Source organism: Strix uralensis, chromosome 3 (genome assembly GCF_047716275.1).
Source record: "Strix uralensis isolate ZFMK-TIS-50842 chromosome 3, bStrUra1, whole genome shotgun sequence".
NCBI lineage: Eukaryota > Metazoa > Chordata > Aves > Strigiformes > Strigidae > Strix > Strix uralensis.
The window spans coordinates 28,099,193-28,123,045 of NC_133974.1; the positions used below are offsets into that span (position 1 = coordinate 28,099,193).

General features: G+C 36.6%; 1 protein-coding gene across 8 annotated transcripts in view; it reads right to left on the bottom strand.

The window, feature by feature from the left end:
- DST (dystonin) overlaps positions 1-23,853 on the bottom strand; it is a 316,365-nt gene that overhangs the window by 30,227 nt on the left and 262,285 nt on the right. For all 8 annotated transcript variants that reach the window (XM_074861756.1, XM_074861754.1, XM_074861758.1 and 5 more), the window contains 15 exons: positions 23,152-23,370; positions 20,019-20,222; positions 16,952-17,183; positions 16,374-16,600; positions 15,560-15,682; positions 14,708-14,809; positions 12,577-12,678; positions 11,271-11,444; positions 10,306-10,461; positions 7,763-7,960; positions 7,124-7,252; positions 4,207-4,377; positions 2,793-2,948; positions 2,354-2,560; positions 564-683 (listed from right to left, as the gene is read on the bottom strand). In XM_074861756.1, the coding sequence (XP_074717857.1) occupies positions 564-683; positions 2,354-2,560; positions 2,793-2,948; positions 4,207-4,377; positions 7,124-7,252; positions 7,763-7,960; positions 10,306-10,461; positions 11,271-11,444; positions 12,577-12,678; positions 14,708-14,809; positions 15,560-15,682; positions 16,374-16,600; positions 16,952-17,183; positions 20,019-20,222; positions 23,152-23,370 (2,520 nt within the window). The remainder of the gene's footprint in view (positions 1-563; positions 684-2,353; positions 2,561-2,792; positions 2,949-4,206; positions 4,378-7,123; positions 7,253-7,762; positions 7,961-10,305; positions 10,462-11,270; positions 11,445-12,576; positions 12,679-14,707; positions 14,810-15,559; positions 15,683-16,373; positions 16,601-16,951; positions 17,184-20,018; positions 20,223-23,151; positions 23,371-23,853) is intronic.

Here is a 23,853-nt window from a genome sequence, read left to right on the forward strand (position 1 = left end):
GGGAGATTTTTACATTTTCACCTACAGTAGCTGGGTTTGTGGAAAGCTGGTCCTGGAATTATGAATACCATGAAGAGAAACAACCTTTGTTCCTAATGGTGACATTGTGCTTTCTAGAGGATTTCATTAATATTTCCACTTGACACAAAAAGCAATAAAAATACAAGATTATTTTTCAGCTTTGAGGTGGTCTTGTATTAAGAAATCCCAACCCAAATAACTGGATGGTAAATTTGTGGTTTAAGGACTGAAAAAAGCCTGTAACAAAACCTCTTCAGATATTCCTGTTCTGAGATAGTATTACTTTGTTTTTTAAAGTTTCCATGGTGCTGTATTATTATGTCTTTCCTCTTCATAGTTAACCATTCCCCCACAGCTCAGGTACTGTGAAAAGTTCTTTTGTCACTCCCCACCCATAACACATCACTATTTAATTTGATGCTAATAAGCACTCTGTTGTAGTGAGGCCACAAATCTACTTCCTTTGCTGACTAAACAGTACAAAGCTGATAGACTTACCTGCATCTCACGGGGCACTTTGCATTTGATCACTCATGACTCACCTTATGCTGTGCAAGCTGCATCTTTATTTTGTCAGGGTCATTTGCAATTTCAAGATCTGAGTCCAAAGATTTCTCTGACTCATCCAGCCATTCCATAAGTTTGTGCCAGGCTTCATGGAACTGCAGGAAAGTGAGATTTGCATGGATTTTAAAAATTCACTTGTTCATAAAGTAGTCTGAAAACCTTAAACCCCAAGCAATTCTCTGCAGGCCAGACAAGTACTCTGCAGACTTCAGAAAGATTTGGTGTGCTTTTTCTCCCTGGTCTCTCGAATAGGACTTAAGACTCCCTTCTCCCAGGTGAATTAGCAACCTTTTATGTACATGATCTCCACACATAGTATGTACCTTTCAGAGACATATTAGTAACTTCTGTGGATGTGTTGGTCATTTAGATACCTATATTTTTAGTAATGAATAGTAAATACAGCAAGAATGGGGTTTAGGTGTTGCCTATATAGGACAGCAGCAGTAAATCACTGGGAAAAACTCCTGTCTGGATAGACTGCCCAAGATTTTCCCTGGGATGCTCATAAATGCTCTCATTGTATCAAATGGTATCTTGATGGTCAAAGAACGGATTCTTGATCTTCCTTCCTGTCTCAACAAAAAGAGTTCTTCAGGGAAGGAAGCAGACCAAAGAGTCAACCAGCTTTCACAAAGTGGCATCCCTTTGGGATTCAATTTTTCCAAGCTGGTCGTTTGTCTCTCCACATCTCTTTTGAAATTCTTCTTGCCTGGACTGCCTACACATGAATGAAAGCACAAGAAACTAGTTCAGAAACCTCTCAGGGTTCCTGGACCCTGCTGTTCAAGGCTGTGGATCAGGACTTGACAGCAGTACTCTTCAGTACTCCTTGCCTGCTCTGCATAGATAGTTGTGGTCCTAAATTAGTAACTTATTGTATTTAGCTCTGTAAATGGACGTAGAGATTAAGTCCATCTCATTGCAGAACTGCTGTGTGTGTGAATGCACAAGAGAAACTGCTGGAAAAGAAATAACATTTCATTGGCTTATGGGCTAATTTATTGCTCAGAGAAGTTCTTACTCCAAGAGCTGAGTGACAGCAGCAGTAAACATGAGAATGTGGTTTGGCTGTGAAAGTGACCAGATCTTGAATGTCATGTTCACTTGAGTAAACAGAAGCTAGGGCTTCCTATTGACATTTAAACATATTACATTCCTCTCACACATTTTGCATCTTATCATTTATGTTCCTCAGTGAGGAACATCAATCTAAGGAAAAAAAAAAAGAATGCTCCCTGGTGAGGAAAACTGTGCGAAAAAACTTTCCAGGTTTTTAAGGAAATAAATGGAGATATCTTACCATACAGAAAATGTTGGACTAGTAACTAATATAAGAGATTGAGGAAGTGATGAGTGTTAATCAGGTCACAATGTAAACCCAAGAAGAAAATACTAAGGAATACTCCCACAGATTAGTGAAAAGGGTTCCTCACATTCTTTAAAATATAAGGGGTTGATTGTGAGACTTCTTTTTGAGGACAGATGGCACTAATACACGTTTGGGAGCGATACTGTAACTTTCTTCATTCAGACTCTCCGGTATGGCAGACAGAAGTCACTGCTCAGGCTGAAAATGATGCTTTCACCTCACAAATGAAGTGCTCTGTGATCAAATCACAGAAATTGCTCCACTAATTCAACAGTGTCTGTTACACTAAATCCAGACTTACCTGAAAGTGCTTTAAAGGACCATATTCTTCAAGAGTCTGGATGTAATTACAGCTAAGTCCAAAGAGTTGTACAACAGCTGTTGTCCGATTACCTGTTTGGCTCTTTTCCTTGCATCATCCAAAGCTCTTCCTCTTTCAACTAAGCGTTGAACTACTTTTTCCCATCGACTCTGTACACTAATCAGTAGATTCTTAATAAGGACAACATCCTGTTTCTGGCTGAAATATTTCAAATGGGTTCCAGTCTTGTCCAGCTCTATGATCTGATCTCGATGAGAATTCACTTCTGTAGCAAAAACCTTGGAAAAAAGGGAGAAAATTACTCTGAATACTATGTTGCTCAAGCACTGGGTAATCACCAAAAAAACCCCAGTCTGATAAAGAATGATGTAGTGAGGAAGACTATAAAATGCAATTCTGAAACAAATTAAATATTTCTCTGAGTGCCAGTGTTACAGGGTTCATTTGGACATTCTTAAATTATCTCCACAGAGTGGGAGAAAAACATTATACATCTGTTTCTTTACATACCTTGTGTTCATCAATTTGAAACAAGACAGTGTCCAAGATAAGACTTGGCCGAGAAGCTGCAGTTAGAGTTTGCTCAGCCTGAGTAAGCCAATTGATGAAATCTTGAAGTGAGTTGTGGAACTCCATTGCTAAATTGAGGGCTTCTTCCAGTTTGGTCTGTAAAGATAGGTCATACTTTAATAGCAGTAAACCATTTTAGTTCAGCATTTTGGAGTAAACCAGTTTAGCTTAGCATTTTAAAACATTTTTCCAACTCAAAGTTTCTGAGTTTTAAAATAACAGCCTACATTTGAGCACATTAAAGGAAATGGATAGAAGAGTAACAGTAAAATTATGTATGATAGGAGAGTAGAAAATACAGCAAGATGAAATTGTCCACATTAGGACGTTACATCTTCTACTACTTAATCCTAATGGTATATATGGTTTTATCAATTTTGATATAAAACCAGTAGAATCTCAGAAATCTAAGGTGTCAGTGCACTTGGAAGAGCCTGAAAGAGGTCATCTAATTTATTCTCTTGCACTAAACAAAGAACAGGTTTGCCTAGACCTATTCTTTTTAATAAAGCCCAATTGTCATTTTGGTTGTCTGAACCAAGACTAATTTTGGATACAAAATTTTTGTTGATCATAAGACAGCAGTCAGATTTTCAAACAATTGCACTGCTGGCCCAGTTGAGCACTCCAACCTTGCAGCTTCCTGCAAGAACGTGCTCATGTTGGGTATTAGTTAGTCTGATATTCTTACGTTATACAGTTACCTTAAGAGACACCAGCATTCTCACTTTAAAAGGTAACTAAGTTGTGAGTCAAATATTTGTGTTTTATAACCATTAGGGCTGTACAGAGTTCCTCTGTTTGTAATTACTGATATTCTTCATGGTTTGATTAAGGTAGAACAAATGGACTATACTTTGTGACGGAATGAAAGCAAAATGAAATGAATAATAAGAAAACATATGTTGCATATCAGTGAAATCACGCTATTGATCTACGTTAGAACAGAAGGTAGTCCCTTGAAGTAAGTGGCAGAAGGCCAAGTGTTTGGGAATTCTAAGCAAAAAAATGGATAAAAGCTAGGAAAATTAGTGCAGCAATTCTGTACTGAATGGTACCAAATGAGCATTATCAGTATCAGTTAATGTATTTCTATGGAACAGACTTGTGCCATTTTCACTGCCCGCGTCGTCACCCCACCCGCTCCCCCACCGCGGCCCAGTTATGAATAATCCATTTCTTGAATCCCATTTTTTCCCAGTACTTTCTAAATGTACGAATAAATTCTGCACAAATGTCTCTACAATTAACTTTAAATCTGAAAGATCAAGCATGAATGCATGCATAAAAGGACCAAACATTAACATCCTTAAATACATGATTTACGTTTCTATTTTTATGTAAAAACTCATACTTTTCTTTCACTGAGCTTTGTTTGTACTGATTCCCATTTTTCTTTTAAGTTATTTATGTCCTGCTCAACATTTGTTTCAGCAGACTCTGGGCATCTTGCAAGCATCTGCTGGCCTTTCTGCATTAGACACTTATATGTCTCTTCTTTGGCTTCAAAGGCAGCACAAAGTTCCTAAATAAAGAAAGCACCAAAAAATAAGTCAGGTAGAAGTTCAATACTCTTTAAAATGCTACTATAATATTTATTTCTCTCCCAACATTTAGCAGGTATGATTAAGACTAATAAAGGAAACATATGTAATTCATAAAAAGCCAAATGAACAAAGAAAGGACCCAGTTCTTCAGGAAATGAGAACTTGTATTGTCTGTCAGATGTTTTCTCTGAGAACCAAAGCTTGGCAAAGAAAGTACTATGCACTTATTGCACAAGATTTGCTACAACTTGGTTGGTTTAAAGTCCCTCTGAGGCTGAAACAAAAAGTGTCAGCATTACACAGTAAGCTGAAAGCCCAGACCTATCCAATACACCTTCAAAAGTGGGTGGGACAACTTGGGAGGGCTGCTTTATTGTACATCATCTCTTTTGTGTTGTCCGTATCTTCCTTCACTTGCCAGGCAAGAGCACTGAAGACATTTTACACATACAAAGTGTCTTTTAACCACATTAAAGATGAGGTGGCAAGAGCTCCCATGCATCCCTCTGACTTCAAAAGGGCATGTTTAAAATTTATAACAGACCATTCAAAAATGTACCAAGCGAATTGCTGCAGATTCCCAGATGAGGAACATCTTCCAGGAGATGAGCAGTACGTAGCTTGCAATAGGAGGAGGTTTTTCCTCCAATTCCCAGGACAAGAGCCCAAACCAACATTTTCTTTGGGTTAAGAGATACTGTAGATGGGGTTGTACCTGATCACAGGGGAGGGCAAAGCAGGAAGCAAGTTCAACCATGAGCTAAGATTTTAACAGGGCAGAAAGCTTCCTTGCTTTCTTTCTGAGGACTATGAAAAGTGGTGTCACCTAGCCCGCTTCCTCCTATGTTCCCAACCTTCCTACACTATTTCTGGTTTCTGTAACTCCTCAGAGTATCTTATTTTCCTGCAGCACAAGAACTCCCCAGAGGTAAACATAGAGAGTGTAGAATAGGTGAGACGCAGCAAAGCAGGAGCAACCCCAAACACTGGGGTTGGGCTCAGTCTAAGACAAGAGCTCACCAGAGTGGTTAATTCTGCAGTACAGTCACATTCTTAAGAGGGCAGGAACAACTAAAATAATTTTAAATGAGGAACTGAGAAAAATGATTGCTTTCAGAAAAGGAGAGGGATGTTCTGAGCAGCACTGACACAGCCGAAGAGGCCTCTTTTTAAGCCCCTTTCCTGCTGGTGTCCTGTAATTTCTCTTTGTCTCTGTTGTTTTCCTGTAGCTGGCTTAGCGGGAAATGCTGCCGAGTCTCAACTTCATTTGTGAACTGATTATGGTTTTTATTTGTAGCTGTAGAAACAAACCTTACACTCAAGAAGCGGTTCATAAATTGTTTCCAATCAGAAACAAATCAAAATACAGTGCAAAACTTTCTTCTGCAGTTTCACATCACAAAATCAGCATGGTTTGTATCACTTAGGGGCAAGTTTGAATTTGGAACTTATGATAAATAGTACTCAACATGACAAGTGGCCTCGATGTTTCAGAGAATTTACACATATCTGCACAGATTCATTGAGGTTTAACTAAACTGAAATCAAGTCCTGTTTTTTAAGGGTTATATACATTAAAGGATAACAAGTCAACGTCTGCAGTTACATGATGGCCCGCAGCATAGTAACAATCTGTTAAAACATACCTGTACAGTTCGGAAACAATTGTACGTATAGAGTACATATTACTGGGAACATATTCACATTTGTTCCAACTATAATACTACATTCAGTTTAAAGATTCTTTAATCTATCTGTAAGTGCAAGTATAGAAAATGGCTTGTTGATTTGCAAAGTGTAAGAATGTGCCAAAAGAAACCCTAAAATTTTCCAGGGAAATTTTTTTGGTCTTGATCTGACTTTAAGACCAGGAAGAAAAATGGAAAAAGATCCACTGACTCCCATGAAATTGTGATTATGCCCCATTCTCACAGCATTGGGGAGGGGAAGGGGAGGAGGAGTTCAAGGACAGTTCAGTGAATATTACTCTTACATCTGAGTCAGGAGGTCAGGAGTTCAGATCACTGGGTCTGGGGTTATACCTTGGCCTAATAGCACAGCATGATCTTATATAAACAGAGCACTACGAACCACCTTCCTTTGAGGTAAGGGATCAAGTTTAAGTGACTTTTTTTTAAGCTCTGTGGTTCTACAGGGGTGGAGAAATCCATAGAACGTTTCTTAAAGAGAAAAGAAGGGAAGAAAGGGAATAATTCAGGCATCCTGATCAGCTTGCCACTTCCAATTAAAGCAGTCTCTCTACAGGAGCCAGTAGTCCTTATTACATCTGTGCTAATGATGATTTTAATGTCACCTTTGGTTAGATAAAGAATAAAGGATCGAGTCTCTTAATTCAAGGTCCAATGAATATAGATCATTTTAGATTCGTCTTCGTATCTTAGAAAAAGCCTAAGTGTAGTTATGGGAACAGAAGGGAAAGAAGAATAGGAATCACTGAAAAATCTGTAAACATTTTCTGAGAATAAGGATGCAAGAGTTCTCTTCTGTCTCAACACTATTAATGGTTCAGTTTTGGGCATCTCCCAAATGACTACTTTTCCTACATTGAAAACAACAGTGTTGTTTTGAAGGCTGTTACATTTTTTTAAGATACTGTACAGACACTGAGATATATAGAACATGCTCTGTATTTACCATAAACGCTCTTGAAAGATAGTTAGTCCTGAAATGCAGTTTGTAAAGCATTCTAATATTGATACGTACCATATGGGTATTAAGCTGCTCTCTTGCTGTTTCTGGTAAGCCTCCAACAGGTTTTGATGCCAACAGTTGACGTTCAGTGTCTGTCAGCCATTGCTGCATATCTTCAACTTCACCATGGAAACCTTGGGCCTAAATTATACCATATCATTTTAGAGCTTGCTTAAATGTTCTCCATTCTAATACCAGCCCAGATGCAGAAGTACACTGGCAACAGATTTAATCAGATATTTACAGTAATCAATGGAAATTAAAGAAAAAAAAAAAAGAAAAAAAGGAACCAAACCAAAAATTTAAACTAGCTCAATCTGACCTAAATGATAAAAACAAAACCAATTTCCATGAAATCTTGAAAGCAGGCTAAAGAGCAACTCTGAGATCAATGTTTTCCCTGAGTAATATACCCATACAGAAATTTTACTCTTTAAAAATATGTAGGCCAAAAGCTGAAGTCTTGATTCAGCACTATAAAACACAGTGGCTCACTGTAGAAGATACAGCTGGATTCAAACTTTCTCAAAATTCAGGTGTGTCTGCATTATGGTTTTGATTTAGGCCAACTTCTAATACATATATCTCTGTATTTCATGTAAAAAGACACTTTTGTTGAGTTATCTCTTTATTTGATCATTTCCTGTTCACCTGGATCAAGGCACTGTCCAGCTGCTGTTTCCTTTGTTCTGTTTTTTCCAACACGTTTTGCCAGCGCTGATTCAGAAGTTCCAACTTGCTCCGTAAATTACTTGCTTCTTCAACAGCACTCGATTCAATCAGGTCATTTCCTGCTTTCTTAACTGCTTCCACCGTAGACTGATGAGCTAAAACATCATTTTGTAGCACCTACAATTGTAATACAGCATGTATGACTGGCCATGTTGGCAAGTTATTGAATGAAGGTAATTACAGTGACTGAGCTAATTCTAATCCAGTGACAAGGCAATAGTTTAACATCAGCACAGGTATTAGCAATTAAAGCTAATAACTAAGGTCTCCTCAATCAAAAGCAGTAACAGATCATGCTGCCAAAATGCTACATTTTATATCTTGGAAAAATATTACATCTGAATACATATATTTCTTTCTGAAGTACTGCTAGTGAAGAATTATTTCTTCACCTTCCTTAATTAACTACGTATTTTTCTTTAACGGGATTTTTCTTTGGTTTTGAGGGTAAGGTGTGAAAACAGTGTTATATATAGGAGTGCAGATTGCTTGTGGAGCAGTAGTTTAAGAGAGGAGAGAGACAAACAAGAATACTATGTGCCTGCTGTGCCATACAACCACCTGACTGCCACGATGTCTTCTCATGCATTTCAGGTCTACAGCTCATTTCACATTATGTCAGGTTACCAGGACACTTCAGCTGTGCTAAAAGCTGGAGAATGATTCTAACACTAACACACAAGACCTCCTCCATCTGGCTGAAAACCTGTTATCACCAACCACAGTGAAATCATAAAGGCAAAAGGTACATTTGGGAAAAGGATACTCTTTTCAGAAAGACTTTTTTTTTTTTTTTTTTTTAAAAAAGCTTTAAAATACCTGAAATAAAGAACAGAAAAAGAGAATATGCAAAATGATTGGGAAGAGAATGGTATCAACCCCATCCAAGAAATTCAAGTTTATGACTGCTGTCTTCCATGGGGTCTGGGGTTCAAACTCACCTCCCTCAAAATGCTAACATATGGAAAAACTTTACAAGTAAATACAAAAGAACTTTTAAATAAACTATACAGAGCATTTGATGAAACAGCAAGTCACAAGTAGCCCTTGTAATAAAACATGCATCACATTTGCTTTAATTCTCAGCTAAATACTGGAAGATACTAGTTATTTTATTTTCCTGACAGGGTGAAAAAGAGGGATATCCACAGAAGCAGATGCATCTTATCCCTTCCTTCCTGGTGAGGCTCACTAAGAACAAGGTCTATTCTTTCCAAAGTTATTCAAGACATGGATGTTTTTCCAGGCTACCACAGGATGCACTACTGTGTGAACTTTCTAACCTATAAACTCTGTTTTATGGAAAGGAAGTAGATTTGTTCATGTGTTTGCTGAACTCCTTCAGCACTGAAGGTACGTGAAGTCATAAATGATCTCTGGATGCTTCTTCAGTAGTAAAACACTTCCGTTTGATAACAACATAAAAGGTTCACAGAGTGGAAGCTGTATTTGTAATTTTTTTTTTTTTTTAAAGGGCCTGTTTCCAACAGTAGTCACACAGGACATGCAGATAATTTACATTGCTCAAGTTCCAGCTGACCACAGAAGAGGCTTCAGAAGCCACATAGCTGCATTAACAGAAACAATGAAAATGCCTTAATTATCTGTGTATTGTCAATTTCAATCAATTCACTGTACATCCAGAATGGACTCTGAATACATTTCACATCATATGCAGGCCAAAAATTAAACGGCATATTTAAAGGAAAGGAGAGGATTTATGAGGTTATTTTGAAATCTTCAGGCCTAGAAAGAACACATCATCATGAACAGCACCAAGTCACACAAAGAGGTAGAGAAGATCTCTTGCTCCTGAGAGATACTACTCGAAGGCACAATGAAAGCATTATTCCATGGGCTCCTAAGTCAAAATAATCAGTAAAAATACTAAAAACAACAATAAAAAATTAACCCCACATTGTATGTAACGGAGAGAAAAAAGATGGGGGCATGGATATGCCTAAAGTTTGCTGAGATTTTCAGAGAAGCATTCTCCTTGTCAGCTGGACCCAACTGAGATACAATTTTGCAGAATTCAGAACAAATCACTATTTTCTGAGAAGGAAGAAACAAGAACGAATGATGTGTAAGTCATGTGCATTTTGTGAGACCTGGCCTAAACAGAACTAATCAAGGAGTTTATTGTGCTTCAGGGTGAGTAGTGGGTTCAAAAACCTTTGAGTTCTCTGGATCAAATTAAGGTGAGTAAAAGAGGAGACTAGGGTGAGCTGCTCTTTTTGGCTAAAACTACGCCACTTGCATGGCATATGCAAGGAAGGAAGGAATACGGAGGAGTTAAGAGGAAAGATATTAGTTACTCCAAGCCTGCATTTCAGCTATAATCTGCATCTGGAAAAGTTCTATTGAGAATTATTTATGAAGCGTTAAGTTTTACTACAAGACTCATCACTGAGATAAACATCAAAAGAACATTTCAGTTAATATTCATTATAATTACATACATGATGTTTGGCAAGTTCAATTTCAATAGCCTTGGGGTCTCCACCCACAGGTTTCTGTTCATTCAGCAAGTCTTCTGTATGCGTCAGCCACGTCAGTAACTCATCCAGGGCATGCTGGAACTGCCCCAAGGCTAACAAGGCACCTTCCAGCTTGTGCTACAGTAAAAACAAAATTAACAATAAAATGGTTTCACAATGGTATTGAATTGGCTTATATTACCATTAGTCACCATAATCCAGAGTGGAGTCCATGCATATGATAGCATAAAAACCAGGGAGAAACAGTTATCCAACACAAGCAACTACTTTATAGTTAGAGCTGAGTTAGCAATTCCCTTGTAAAGCCTTACATTCCAGGCTTAAATTCCTGACCTTTGAAGACCCCACGTAACTGAAGCAGAGTTAAGTTTGAAGGTTCTTTCATCAGAGATATGACAGTAGTTTTTTTATCACTTAAAATACAATTTCAATATAAATGCAATTTGGTGCATGATCTTTTTAAAACCTCTTTTTTGTCATGGAATGATTCAATTTAGAAAAAAATACACTTCAAAGAACTGCATCTTTAAATCTCTCTTCTACTTTGATAATTTAAGGAAAGAGCACGGAAACAGTTTAAAATAAAGTTGCCTTTTTTTTTTTTTTAAGAGGCCAGCAGTTAATATTAATTTTGCACATATAAACATGTTTTCAACTGCTACTTAAGATGTCAAATAACCAAAATTAAATAATAATAAATCAACATGGCACTGCTGACAAAGGAAGTGACAAAAAAATACTGCTAAGGGTTTAAAAACCATAAAAACAACCCAGTAAATTGTAAAATTTAAATTCTATTATATATAGTTCTGTAATTTCCAAACTGAAAGGAATAGATGTGTAAATCGATACAAACATTATGCATAATAAAAAGCTTTTCTCAAAAATCTTTCATGAATAAAGGCCCCACCTTCAAATTTTTTTACCTGTCTATTTATAATTTTTTCTTCTAGGCTGTCCCACATTAGTTTGAGCTCTGAGAGAGGGTCTTGAACAGTGTGCTTGTCACTCTCCTCTGTCACCTTCTTCAGCAATAGTTCTGCCTGATGGTTCAGTCTTTCCATTTCTATCTGCTGCTGATAAGCTTCTGTCTTAAATTGCTATTGTAAATAGAAAAAGAATACAAATAAACATAACACAAGTAATGATCTTCCTGAATATGGCATAGTACAGCAGTATTTACAATACTAATGCATCACTGTCAACTTTCATGAATTTGGGGATTTGTTTTCTAGGGTCAAAATGCTTTGTAAGACACTGATAATCCAGACAGTCTCAGCTAACTGAAAATAGGCAACAATGTCTTACTGTTCTAGCAGATATTGCTAACTGTGACCAGATGACAACAGGATAGTATTCTCCAATGATCTCCCTGGTCTGTAAAAAAGGCAGAACATACTTTGAGTAACTTCCAGCTTTTGTGGTTGTGATAATGTAATACTTAAAGCTTCAAACAGAATTGTTCTTCAGAAGAGCTGAAAAGCAAGTTTTCTTTAGTAGAATACTCTCTCCTACATGCAACTTAGGTAGTAGGCTGAATACAATTTGCATGTGTGTTTTTCTGAACTATGTAAGATTATGGTTCATCTGAAGTTACATCATAAAACACATAGATTAAACAACCCGCCCACAGCCACAAAAACATACAAGTGAGCAGCAAAACCAAGGATGTTCCCTGATCATCATATATCCCTGTTTTTTATATATAGCGTAACAGCCTACCAACGTCAGGAGCATACTCGGTCACAGTTACATACAGACAGGTGTCTAAGCCTGAAACTTTGATTTTCAGTTTATTGATACTGGGAATGTCATGATCTGTGTAGGCATTTAGATAAAGCCTGTAACAGCACATGTGAAGCATTGGAGGCATTCTCTCAGAGCTTCAAGGAAGCTGTTCATGGTACAAAACAGAAAATGTAAAGGTTGTAGCAAAAGAACCCTGTACATAACAATCTTATAGCATTCATTCTCTTTCAAAGGCTATTTACAAGTATTTCTGGGCTATCAGAACATATTCACAAAATAAAACGTAGTCTCACCAAAATTTGGAACAGATTTTAAAATAAAACACATTTTAAAATGAAAAGTTCACAATGAAATGTTATTTGAAATTTTCATACAGATTTTTTCTTACTAGAAATTGAAAAAGAAAATTACTTTTGACTCTTGAAAAACATAGAAAAATGCAGACAGATGAAAATATAAATTAAATAAATTGCTAGCTCATACCTTAAGTTCCTCAGTTTGCTGCTTCACTGTCTCCAGATCTGTTCCAACGGGAGACATAGATGCTAATTTGCTGCCAGCAATGTCTACCCAGTCAAATATTGCCTGAAAATCACAGTATGAAATTGAAGCATGAGCAGAGAAGTAGTGTCATATTTGAAAGTTGTATTAAGTAAAATATCAGATTATTTTTACTCCAGAGAACAATACTGCTGTGCTCTTTGAAAGAAAATAGCGTTCTTCAGTGAAACCTAGGTTTCCTTGCAATACAAGGGATCAAATATTAGCTAAAGTATTCCATGTAATGGTTACAAGAATGTACATGTTGCAAGACTGAACTTCTATTAGTAGTAATATTCTGCCAGTACTATTCATGCTGAGTAGCACTCTACTTCTTGAGTAAAATCAACAACTTTTATGAATACCCTGAAAGGTAGACAAGACAAGACAATACAAGACAAACTCTATTCTGCAGTCCTTTGGAGCAAAGATGGAAGGCAGTAGCTGAATGATAACACATTTTAGATGATGATTACCAACAAGCGTCTTTTGAAGGATAACGTTATCTGTGTAAGGAACATGGAACATGACCCATTCGGTACATATTTGACAGTGAAGGGCCATAACTGAGCTTGACTCTGCAGGATAATGCGGTTATAACTTTAAAAAACAGTGAAGTCTCCCCAGTTCTGAGGCTTTGTGGGTTCTACACTTTTGCTCCTGATACAATGCAAAACAACCTCAAGAATACTCCACTTACAGATTGAAAACAGTTATTATCAATCTGGGTAATTGCATAGAGGCAAAAACACCTCTGCTAGGCCCCTTTCCTCCTGCCCGTTATCCATGATTCATTACAGAGAAAGGCTTAGGATGGCTTGTCGGAGCTGCCCACTGCTACACAGCTCCTTAAGAAAAGGAGAACTACCCTCAAACAACCTCAACAGGATGAGGCAGCTGCAGCTAACAATCTGTCCACAATGCTTTTCATATTGTCTATTGAAATGAGCATAAGAAGCATTTAAATAGAGTTCTTTCACAAAGTACCAAGCTTGTAGGATGTACAATGTACAGCCACAGGAAATACAAAACACTTAAACCAATGGCAATGTTCCTAACGTAACCCTACAAGTCAATCTCTGCACAGTACGTGCATAAGTGAACTTGGAGAAAAATACATAGCAAGGGTGCACTGGAAAACAAGCATGTTGCATTATTATTAAAGAGTGTTTTGCTGCTTGACCTGCACTGAACACACAAGCAACTGCCCTCAGTGTCACGTGAAACTTCAGTTTTAAAGATTTAATGAACCAAGAAAGACTAATTCCACTGAGGAAAAAAAATCAGTTTTGCAAAATCTGACTGTGTTTGGAGTCTTTTCAAGTGTTTTAATCTTCTAGCCATTCACTGACAGATGAGGCATGCCACTCAGCCAAGATGTGCAACAAACATAAAAAAAAAAAAAAAAAAATACAGCACATACAGAGAAAAGATATCTTAAAAAACTGCTGGAAAATTTATCTACAGATTTAAACAGTGAATCATCTTCTAAAGCACTGTGACTGGAGAAATTACACTAAGAATTAGTATAATGGTCCAGCAACATTATGTTAATAATATTTTTTGCTTAAAATATTAAAACTTAAGTATTTGACTTATAAAAAACATGGAATAAAACTGAAGTTCTTTCACTGTCCTTCACTCAAAGAAAATAGCAGCAAGTATACGGGCCTGTATTCTGTTCCTTTCAGATCATGCACATGTGTCACAACTTCAGCTTGCCTATCACATGAAATAATGACTATCTCAAGAAAATGTGAGCAAGATTACTGTGAATTTGTGTGGTATCAAAAAAAACTCTGCTCCTGTCAAAGGGACATTAATTTCAAATCTAAACATAGTGCAATATATGAACAACTATATGAGGAAAACAACCCAATAGATTTATTCTTTAATGCAAAAAAACCCCACAAACCAACCAACCCTGAGAAAAAATATCTGCCTACTGAAGGAAACAGTTACTATAATCAGAGCGACACACTAGTTGTCACCCAGTCACATGACATTTTTTACTACAACCACATTAAATGCTATTGACTCACGACTGGGTTGAGTGTGTCTCACACCATCTTACCTGCAGTCCGTCTTGGTACTGAACAGCTGCCTGCATAGCTTCAGCAAGCTTATCCACCCGTTCTTTCCATGTTTTGTTTAAGGCATCCCAGGCAGAATTCAGCTGCAAGTAAGTGCAATTTACTCCAATGGACAGAAGAATTTTACTGCTGTATAATGTGCATTCACTAATTATTCCCTGATCAATAACACCAATAAACTAAGCATGAATAGTTCATATGCATTCCATATTAACACTCTTGTTCTCCCTATCGCTGCATAGTTAGTTTTCTTCAGAATTCACTAGAGGTTCTGGATTACAAAAGCTGTAAACTTCAATACTGACTATTGAATATTTTTATTAACATAGGAATTATAGTTAATATGGGAAATACTATTAAATCATTTGGAGTTGTATCATTATAATAAAGGTAGCTCAAAAGAAACGTACATTGCCGAACATTAGAAAAATTATAAGTACTTTGTAGTCATCCAAACAGTATTGTCTTCATTAAGATGTCTCACTTGGCATAAACCAGATATATCTGAAATTTATTCTAGCATTACTTTTGCAAAAAGTAGCCATCTGTTGTATTAATCAGTGAGTATTTTTACAAAAAAAAAAAAATCTGTCTTTTACAAAAATTTTAACTCATAAATCAAGAAAATAAAATTGCCTGTAGATTCTAATCTAATCTGAGTCAAGATAATTTACCTGAAAGGCAAACCTTACTTTACCACAAAGGCTTCAGGGATGTCTCACTTTTATGACAAAATTTTTATTTTCAAAATTTGTTGGGGGCGAGGGGGATATGCCAATTTCAACTGAACAAGCATCTAACACAACAGATATAGGCATCTGTGTTTCCCATACCTCATCTATACTCTTGTTGACAATAGGTTTGTCAGGCTCTCCACAAGCAGCTCTAAGTTCAGAGCCAAGGCTCACAACTGTTTCTAGTTCTTCTTGTAGTCCATCGATTTCTTCTTTAGCAGCCTACAAAGAGAAAAAAATCCAACACTGCTAATACTAAATTTAATAATCTATGTACCGCTTGCTTTTAAGGTAGAACACGGCAGGATTCCGCCTTTGTTTTCTTTAAAGTCACTTGGACTTACAATTGGATGCTTAAAATATAAGCATCCCTTTGCAGCGTCAGCGTGAAATCAACTGACATCAGCCTAAATTATAACAATGGTTTACGATGTCATTTTGCGTGAGATGAAAAAAATAAACAGGAAGTTTTAAATTACATTTCTTTAATCAGCGTGTTTTCTTTTTCAGAGGTTATCATTCAACCTTCAAATCTTTAACTATCAGCATAAATAATTACAGGCTTAGAGCATAATACATCTGTACACCTTTCATTTAGATGTTATGTACTACTCAGGGAATCTAAAGCATGTATAACTTAAAAGTCTCAGTGACATGCTTATTATATACATGTTTATAAACTGATATGTAAATATAATGAGAGGCACATGTTGCATGCTCATTGCAATTAAGCACTGATACATGCTATTTACCATAGACTCTCGAGATATCATTATAGCAAATTTCTATACAATTATCCCTCTTGGTCTCTAAAAAAAGAATTAACTCTCCTGTGGTATTTCACAGTAATTCTGACTTTTCTCTGCATACCGTAAATAAAATACTTCAAGTCAACAAAGTACTTTCTACTGACCTCAGCAGCTTCTTGCTGTTGCTTGACTACAGATGGGTCAACTCCAGGTCCCTCCAGTTCTCGAATGAAGTCCTGAGTATCTTTAATAGTAGCTACAAGAGCCATGTGATCACACCAAAACTTTTCAGCTAGTTCCATCACATCTAATAATTTGGCCTCCCTTTCCTCAGTCAAGGTCTGGATGTCTTCCCATATGAGGACCATTTGGTCTAGTTTATCTTGAACAGCTAAACAACAAAGGAACTAGATTACTACCTTGGCAAACAATTCTTGGCCATAAATCTCTCTACAGTTCTACAGCAGAAACATATGCGTACATTTTAAAATTTAGACTCTAAAATTGTTTCTTTACAGGACTCCTTATAATGTTAAGTAGAAACAACCAACATGGCCTTTAAGAATAAAACAAAGGTCATATCCACAATGACTTATTTTAAACGAATGCTTTGCTTTTAGAAATCTTTAGCAGCTTCTCCACAAGAACACAATCCCCAGATCAGTGGTCATCAGAAATGAAGATTTTTATATGCTGCAGCTTACTGCATTTCCACTACATGAAACCTTCCTCAGTCTACTACCTTTAGCAGATATATCCTTATCAGCGCCTTCTGAGCGAGCAATCATTTCCTCCCCTCTCTGTTTCAGCGTCTCATACACCGGCTGAAGTTTTTCCAGATCCACTGACACATTCTTATTTTCACTGATTTGCTCTTTAATCTTCTCAACCTCTGCTGAGATTGAAGGTGGCTGCCTCAGACGTTCAACTATGCGTTTCAGACTCTCAAGAGTTGGATCTATCTTGTCATGAAACTGGGAGGGTGGTAGAAGACAGAAAGAAGTGGCAGAGAAATTAGAAAAAAAACAACTGAAAAATGGCACCTGAAATTCTCTTGGAAAAAGGTTCTTTAAAATTAAACATCTCTATCTAACATATATATATATACGTAAACTGCAATGTCCCCCTTTGTGGTTCTTCCCCTCTTAATATCTAAATTACAACAATGGCCTTGCAAAATCGTATTTCTTCTCATATTTAAGAATTTTACTATGAAGTCTGGGTTCAGTCCTGAGACACTCTATCTGAAGGTACTGTACATATGGCAGATTCTACTTGCATTTAGTCCTGTATAATTCATACAGTAGTTTGTACCTTATTTTGGAGAATCATGGCTTTCTGGTTTCATAGTTTTAGAAAGATATTTACCTTAATATTAAATACATACATTTTCATATCAGGACCAACATACTGGCATATAACCAACGATTAAGACTTGATATGTAAGGTTATTCAAAAAGACATTTGTTAGTGCCCAAGGGATGCTTGTCAGTGCAGTAAAGGTATGTTACTTTCTGCAACTGAAAGCACACAACAGTGTGTATTATGTTCACCCACGTTTGACTGAGCCCAGGTAGCTGCCCAGAAACTCAATTACAGCTGCTAACATGGTTCATCCTTTCAAGTTAGCCCTTACTATATGCTTTTGGATCCACAGAGATTCCTACAAATCTCTCACCACTATATTCATTTCAAATTACAGAAATTAGTAAATTGTGGGTGCATTTAATGAGTCTTCAGAATCTACAAGAAAACACCCTTGACTACACCTAGGAAAGGTGCTAGAAAGAGCACAGCAAAACAAGATTACCTTATGTGAACAAATAGCTACATCCTTTCTATTCAAAGGAATATAGGCAATACAAATGTAATTACTTTTTCCCACCATACATCTCACTTCAAATCAGACTCTGTGACTAATGTTATAGACTCAGTGTTTTTGTTAGAAGTGTGAATATCACACAAGCCAGCAAAATGTGTTATGAAAGATAAGTAGCCCTCCCACGTTCAAGACTTCTGAAAAGTGATTGTAGCAACAAAACCTTACAAAAGTGATAAAAACTGAAATTAAATTGGCAGCGTTCAAGTCTAATTTTAGGACATAGATTACATTTTAAAACTGTCAGTGCATTCAGTGGGCCTCCTTGTACTCGTACTTCAGTGAATGAGACAAGATGTTTTAGAACTTAAAAGGAAGCAAATGCAAGTCGTTAGAACCTCTCATTCTGGCTCCATAGGTTATGTCCCATCTTTGATAAATACTGCAATTTAGTATAATTTAAAACCTGAAGAGTTAAATAATTATTCTTCCAGGACTGTCTAGACAAACATTGACATAGCCATCATAGTACAGAGCCCTGATAATATGTATTTACATATCTTAATAAAAAAGGAAAATTATATAAAATTGCATTCTGGGCGTTACAATCTTTAGCTTTGTCACCTGCATATACATTTATGTACATAAAATGAACCTTAAAGCATTGCATGAATAATTAAGTATTTTCAACGTCTGATTATATTCTAGCTGTTAACGAAGAATGCATTTTTATTCTTGCTTTCTGTACTTAGCCAGTACAACATGTTAATGTCTATCACATACAAAGCAGGGACTCGAATGCTAAGTGAATATCTTGATTTTCAAATGTGCAGCTACAAACAGGGGGAGGACTGAGCATTTACGATAAACACTGAATCTAAATAATCAGGCATCTTTCAGAGGCGTGAATAAGGAAGGTGTTTAGAATGACTTAAAGATAATATAATGTCTATAACCAGTTCAAAAACAGGATGATATCTGATGTCACTTTTTCCTTAGCTTCTTAAACTCAGTATTGCAGGGGCTAGGAATATGACATTAAGTACAATGACCTATGACAAAAATTATTTAGAATGTAGACTTAATGCGAACTTTAAGGTATATTTCTTTATTTAGTATTTTAGACCTGAGCAGAATATAGCACTTAATTTCCAGCGAACAGAGAAAAAAGGGAATTTCCTATAAAAACAGCAGTATAGAACAAAGTATTTTTATTCAGGTATTTGTTTGGGTTCATACACAGTTTTACCGAGTTCTTTTCTGAATTTGGGGTTGAGTGAAAGAATTTCAGTTTGGGTTTCATGACAATTAATCCAAGATTTAGAAATCTCTAGAATGGGATATCTAACAAAACTCTATCAAGGTTCATTGCATTGGTTGATGAACCTAAGATATGCAGCTTTTATGGACTTAGATCTGAATTTTATGCTTATGATGACATTTTGTGAGGTCTAACTTTGGTCTCAATTCTCTTACATAACAGCTCAAGCATGTGTTACGTTAAGTTCTTCTGGGTATGCAACGAAGACCAAATGCTATTACCACTGCCAAACTACTCTCTAGTTTCACTGGTAGACTGTAACTAAAGCTGCCAAGTTTGAGATATAACTATACTCAAGTTAACTGATCAACAGTGACATCCATATACAAACAAACCATCAGCTAGTAAGAGATCACTAAGAGTAAAAGGAATAAAATGAAAATAAAATCCCACATTTTTAACCAAATGTCCCATTTTTTTACTTAAAATTAAGAAGCAATAATATTTTTCAACTGCAGCTGTCATAATACTGATCAATATATAAAATTATAACCCCTCAAGAAATAGAAAAATCAATACCATAAGCAGTGATATGAACATTCACAGGTCATTAGGTTGAAAAATCAGATAAAACAGCAGATAAGTCTTGATTTATACATGTAAGATGACAATGTCTGTGCATCTTTCCATTTGAATGAATCCAATTATACTTTAAACTTAAATTGATACCTGGGTACACTGAGAAATGGCTTCATCCAGTGCCAGTGCTCGCTTTTTAACATCTTCCTTAATTTTACTGTAAAGGGTGTCAGCTGCTACATATTTCTCTTGGATAGAAAAACCTTCTCCTGGGCTCAGCTCCAGCAACTGAGGCCCGGTTTTGTTCATCTTATCTATATGAGGCTTGTGCTCAGCGATCAGCTCACGCAGTTGCTATAACAAACGAAACAACTTATCAGTTTCTTATGCTTGCACCACAACATTACAGCTGTCCACACTTCTAACATATCCAGCTGGCAAGAAATTCCAAACAAATACCATTTGTCCTAATATAAAGCACAAATAATATCAAATAAAGTTAGTGACTGCTCTGCCACTGATGGCTCCCATTCCAACACAGAGCTATCCAGGCATGAAACATCACAATTAGAGACGTGCTGGAAAGGTCTATGCAATACTCTTGTAGGACATATGATTATGGGCAAAAAATAAGATGCTAACTATGCATACACCCTCCATCATATTTAGTCCCTATAATGACAGAAATGGCAACAATATTCCAGACATGTGTGAAACACCACATATGTAATTTTCATGTTAATACCTGTTACATGTTAATATATAATATATATTAGTATAAATAATATATAATACATTAAAATAATAGCTGCAAAGCCTTCCATTGAAGAACATCACAGAAAGAGGTACTGGCACTGCAAGCATATTAATTCAAATTATCCTTGATTTAAGAAGAGGAAACTAGCACAAGGAAGGCTCAAAGAAATCAGTGGAAAGGACAAAAGGACAAGGAAGACTGGTCAGTAAAGACCTATCAACCTAGTTTAGCAGTCTCCCCTCTGGCCACAAGACCCCTCTGTCTTCACAACAGTGCTATTACTTAACTGACACAAAGTTTAACAAGTAATTAATAAGTAAATTAAATTTGATCTCAGCTGTCTACTCCCTCTCATCATCCACCCCTGAAGTCAAAACAAAAAAGTCCTCCATTTTCAGAAAAATCGCACTGTCTTGTGAGGCACTGTCCCTCTCCATGCTGTGAACTCCATGTGTTTCTATGCTATAGCCCCTGTGCAGGAACATTGGTGGCACATGCTCTGTTCCTCCCAGCTCAGAGTTTGTTTAAATTAATGAAGGCACAGAAAAGGGCCCATATCAGTCTCAGTGTAAATAAATCCTCTTCTCTTCAACTAAGGTCCTTCCCTTAAAAAGAAATCCTGATACTGGCTTGCTTACTTGCTCCTCCCCAGAAAAGGAGAGGTTGAGAAGATTGAAAAGACAGTGACTATGATTCTCCACAGTCCCCTAATGACAAAACAGCAATGAAAATAAAAAACCCCCTGACTCTAGCTACTTATTGAGAATGAAGCTCTACTTGTATATCTTTCAACAAGAAAACCAATGTCAATTAGCAGAGAAAAGGTGAAACTAAGAACAGTTTGAAAGTTTTTAGAAAATATTTTTGTGTGTTTTATTTTTGTGCAGGAATAGATGATTTGACACAACGCCACAAAAGTGCACATTTCTGGGTCCAAACCTAATGCTAGTGCTCTGCCCACAGCTCAGTTCAAACCAAACGGACTGCATGTTACTCACAGAATCAACTCTATGAATTCCATGACTTGGAACAAAGATAGTCATCAGTAAATACATCAGAACAGAAAAGTAAGTGAATATAGAAAACTGTTTTCAATTCACATTCAGAACTCTTTTTTTTAAAAAACTAGAACAATAAATGTTCTTCTCCGTGATCTACTATTGGGTAAACAATTCCAGTAAACAAGTATTTCAGATCAGATTACATGTTAGAATTGCCTGACATTAATCTTCTACTTAACAAACAAATCTCAGCTAATGGCATAGCCCAGGGAAAATGCAAAAATAGAAGCTCATCTGAAGGGCCTCTCATACAAGCAGAATGATTAAAGTAGATGGGGAACAACCCTGTAAGTAAAGCAAGCATCATTTGGTTCACGGTGACTAATCAAAATAGTTTGTAAAGCTCATGTTACATAGCTAGACTTTAGAGAGCATGTTTGTTCATTGTGGACATAATAGAAAGACAAATGAGTGAACCCAGTGTTTACCAGCACATAAGAGTGGCACATCTTCATTAACTGGTCTCAGAGCAAACAAGACTTTGAAGCCGGGGTTCATCCTATCTAACTTGAGCCACTGAACTGAGGCAGCTACATAAAAAAAAAAAAAACTAGTTACACTATTCTCAGCAGGGAGAGACAGGTATCTCCAGTAGCCATATGGGCTTTGCATGTGCCAAAAGACACAGGTTTTTAACCTGGGTGGAATATATCTGATTCCATGTGATACTAGTAGCCATATACGAAACATACTAATTTTTATCCCAGTTGGTGATTCCTCCATGTAAGAAAGCCCATATGGTGGCCAGTCTACAACACTGTTGTCTCTGTTTTGCGATGTTATGATAAAGAATTATTTCTTTTAGGTATTATATAACAAACATACTTGACATGAGAAATGATTATGGGATTGGCTGGAACCCAAGCAATCAATTCTTGGCCCTCTAATTGTCCGTCTTCCTGGTTTAAGTTTAGTTCCAATGATACCAATAAACCAAAAGCCAAATTTTTTTACATGTACATTAAGATCAACATATGTGCATATTTGTACACAGACTGTACACAACGGCAGTATTTCACTTTCAGCATGCTGACAGCAGGTACTCCAGTTGTTTGGATAGTCATGTTTTACCCTCTTTTGTTTCCTGCTACAACATGTCATGTCTATTCTTTCTGTTTATGGGTTTGGTTTGTTCTAATACTGACAATTACTGTGAACTTTTAAATACACTTCTTATCTGCTCAGTTTTCTCACTACAGTGGCAATTTTTTCCCCCTTTAGCCCTCTTTTATGCTTATAGACTGTTTGCTCCCTTCCCCAGAGAATCTTGTTTGCATGCACAGTTTGGGAAACAGTAGAGGCAGGATTGAAAAATCTATTCATTTTGTATTATTATTTTAAATAATTCTCTTTTTCAACAGAAGTATAACTGGGTTTTCAGCATTAAGCAGTGCACGCCACAGTTCTAAACAGAACACTACTTGGCTTTTGACACTTTGTTTTTCAAAACTGGCAAAATGCTTACCCTATGCTCTTCTTGTTGTTGCTTTAAAGTTTCATATTCAAGGGCTGGCGCAGGAAGTTGAGAGATGATCATTTCTGTTTCAGTTAACCATGGCCAAAGCTCTTCATAAGTCTCCCAAAACTGGTTAACCAGGGACTGAGCCCGTTCCAGCTGGAGGTTTCTCTCAGAGTTCATTTGACAGACTGCATCATATTTCTGTAAGAGGCTTTCCATTTTTTTCTGTAAAATAATATTAACAAAATATAGCAATGTATGTTTTTCCACATGTCTATTACCTTCATTTCTAAACAATCTTTGATAATTATAGCACCAAACCACAGTGAAACAAATTTGGTTTTGATACTGTTTCGAAAGTATCAGCGTTTTAGGTGGACAGAATCAATATTGTGGGAGATGGGAACTTGGCAGAGTATTTTCAAAGTAATTAAAACATATTTAATGATATTGATATTTACAAATACCACTATCTTCGTAGGCTTCCAGTCAAGCTGCAAATTATTTGACTGCAAATCTTAGCCCCACTTTCTTACTGAAAACGCTTATCTTCAGTGACACTTGGCAGAAACTAAGTTTTCCACAGCATTTCTGAATCAAAGCATCATGAACAATACATAAGAATCTGGGTTGTTTTTTTTTTTTTTTACATCTGGCAAGAGAATAGGGTTATACCATTGTGCTTGTAGCTTACAAACTTGCAACACA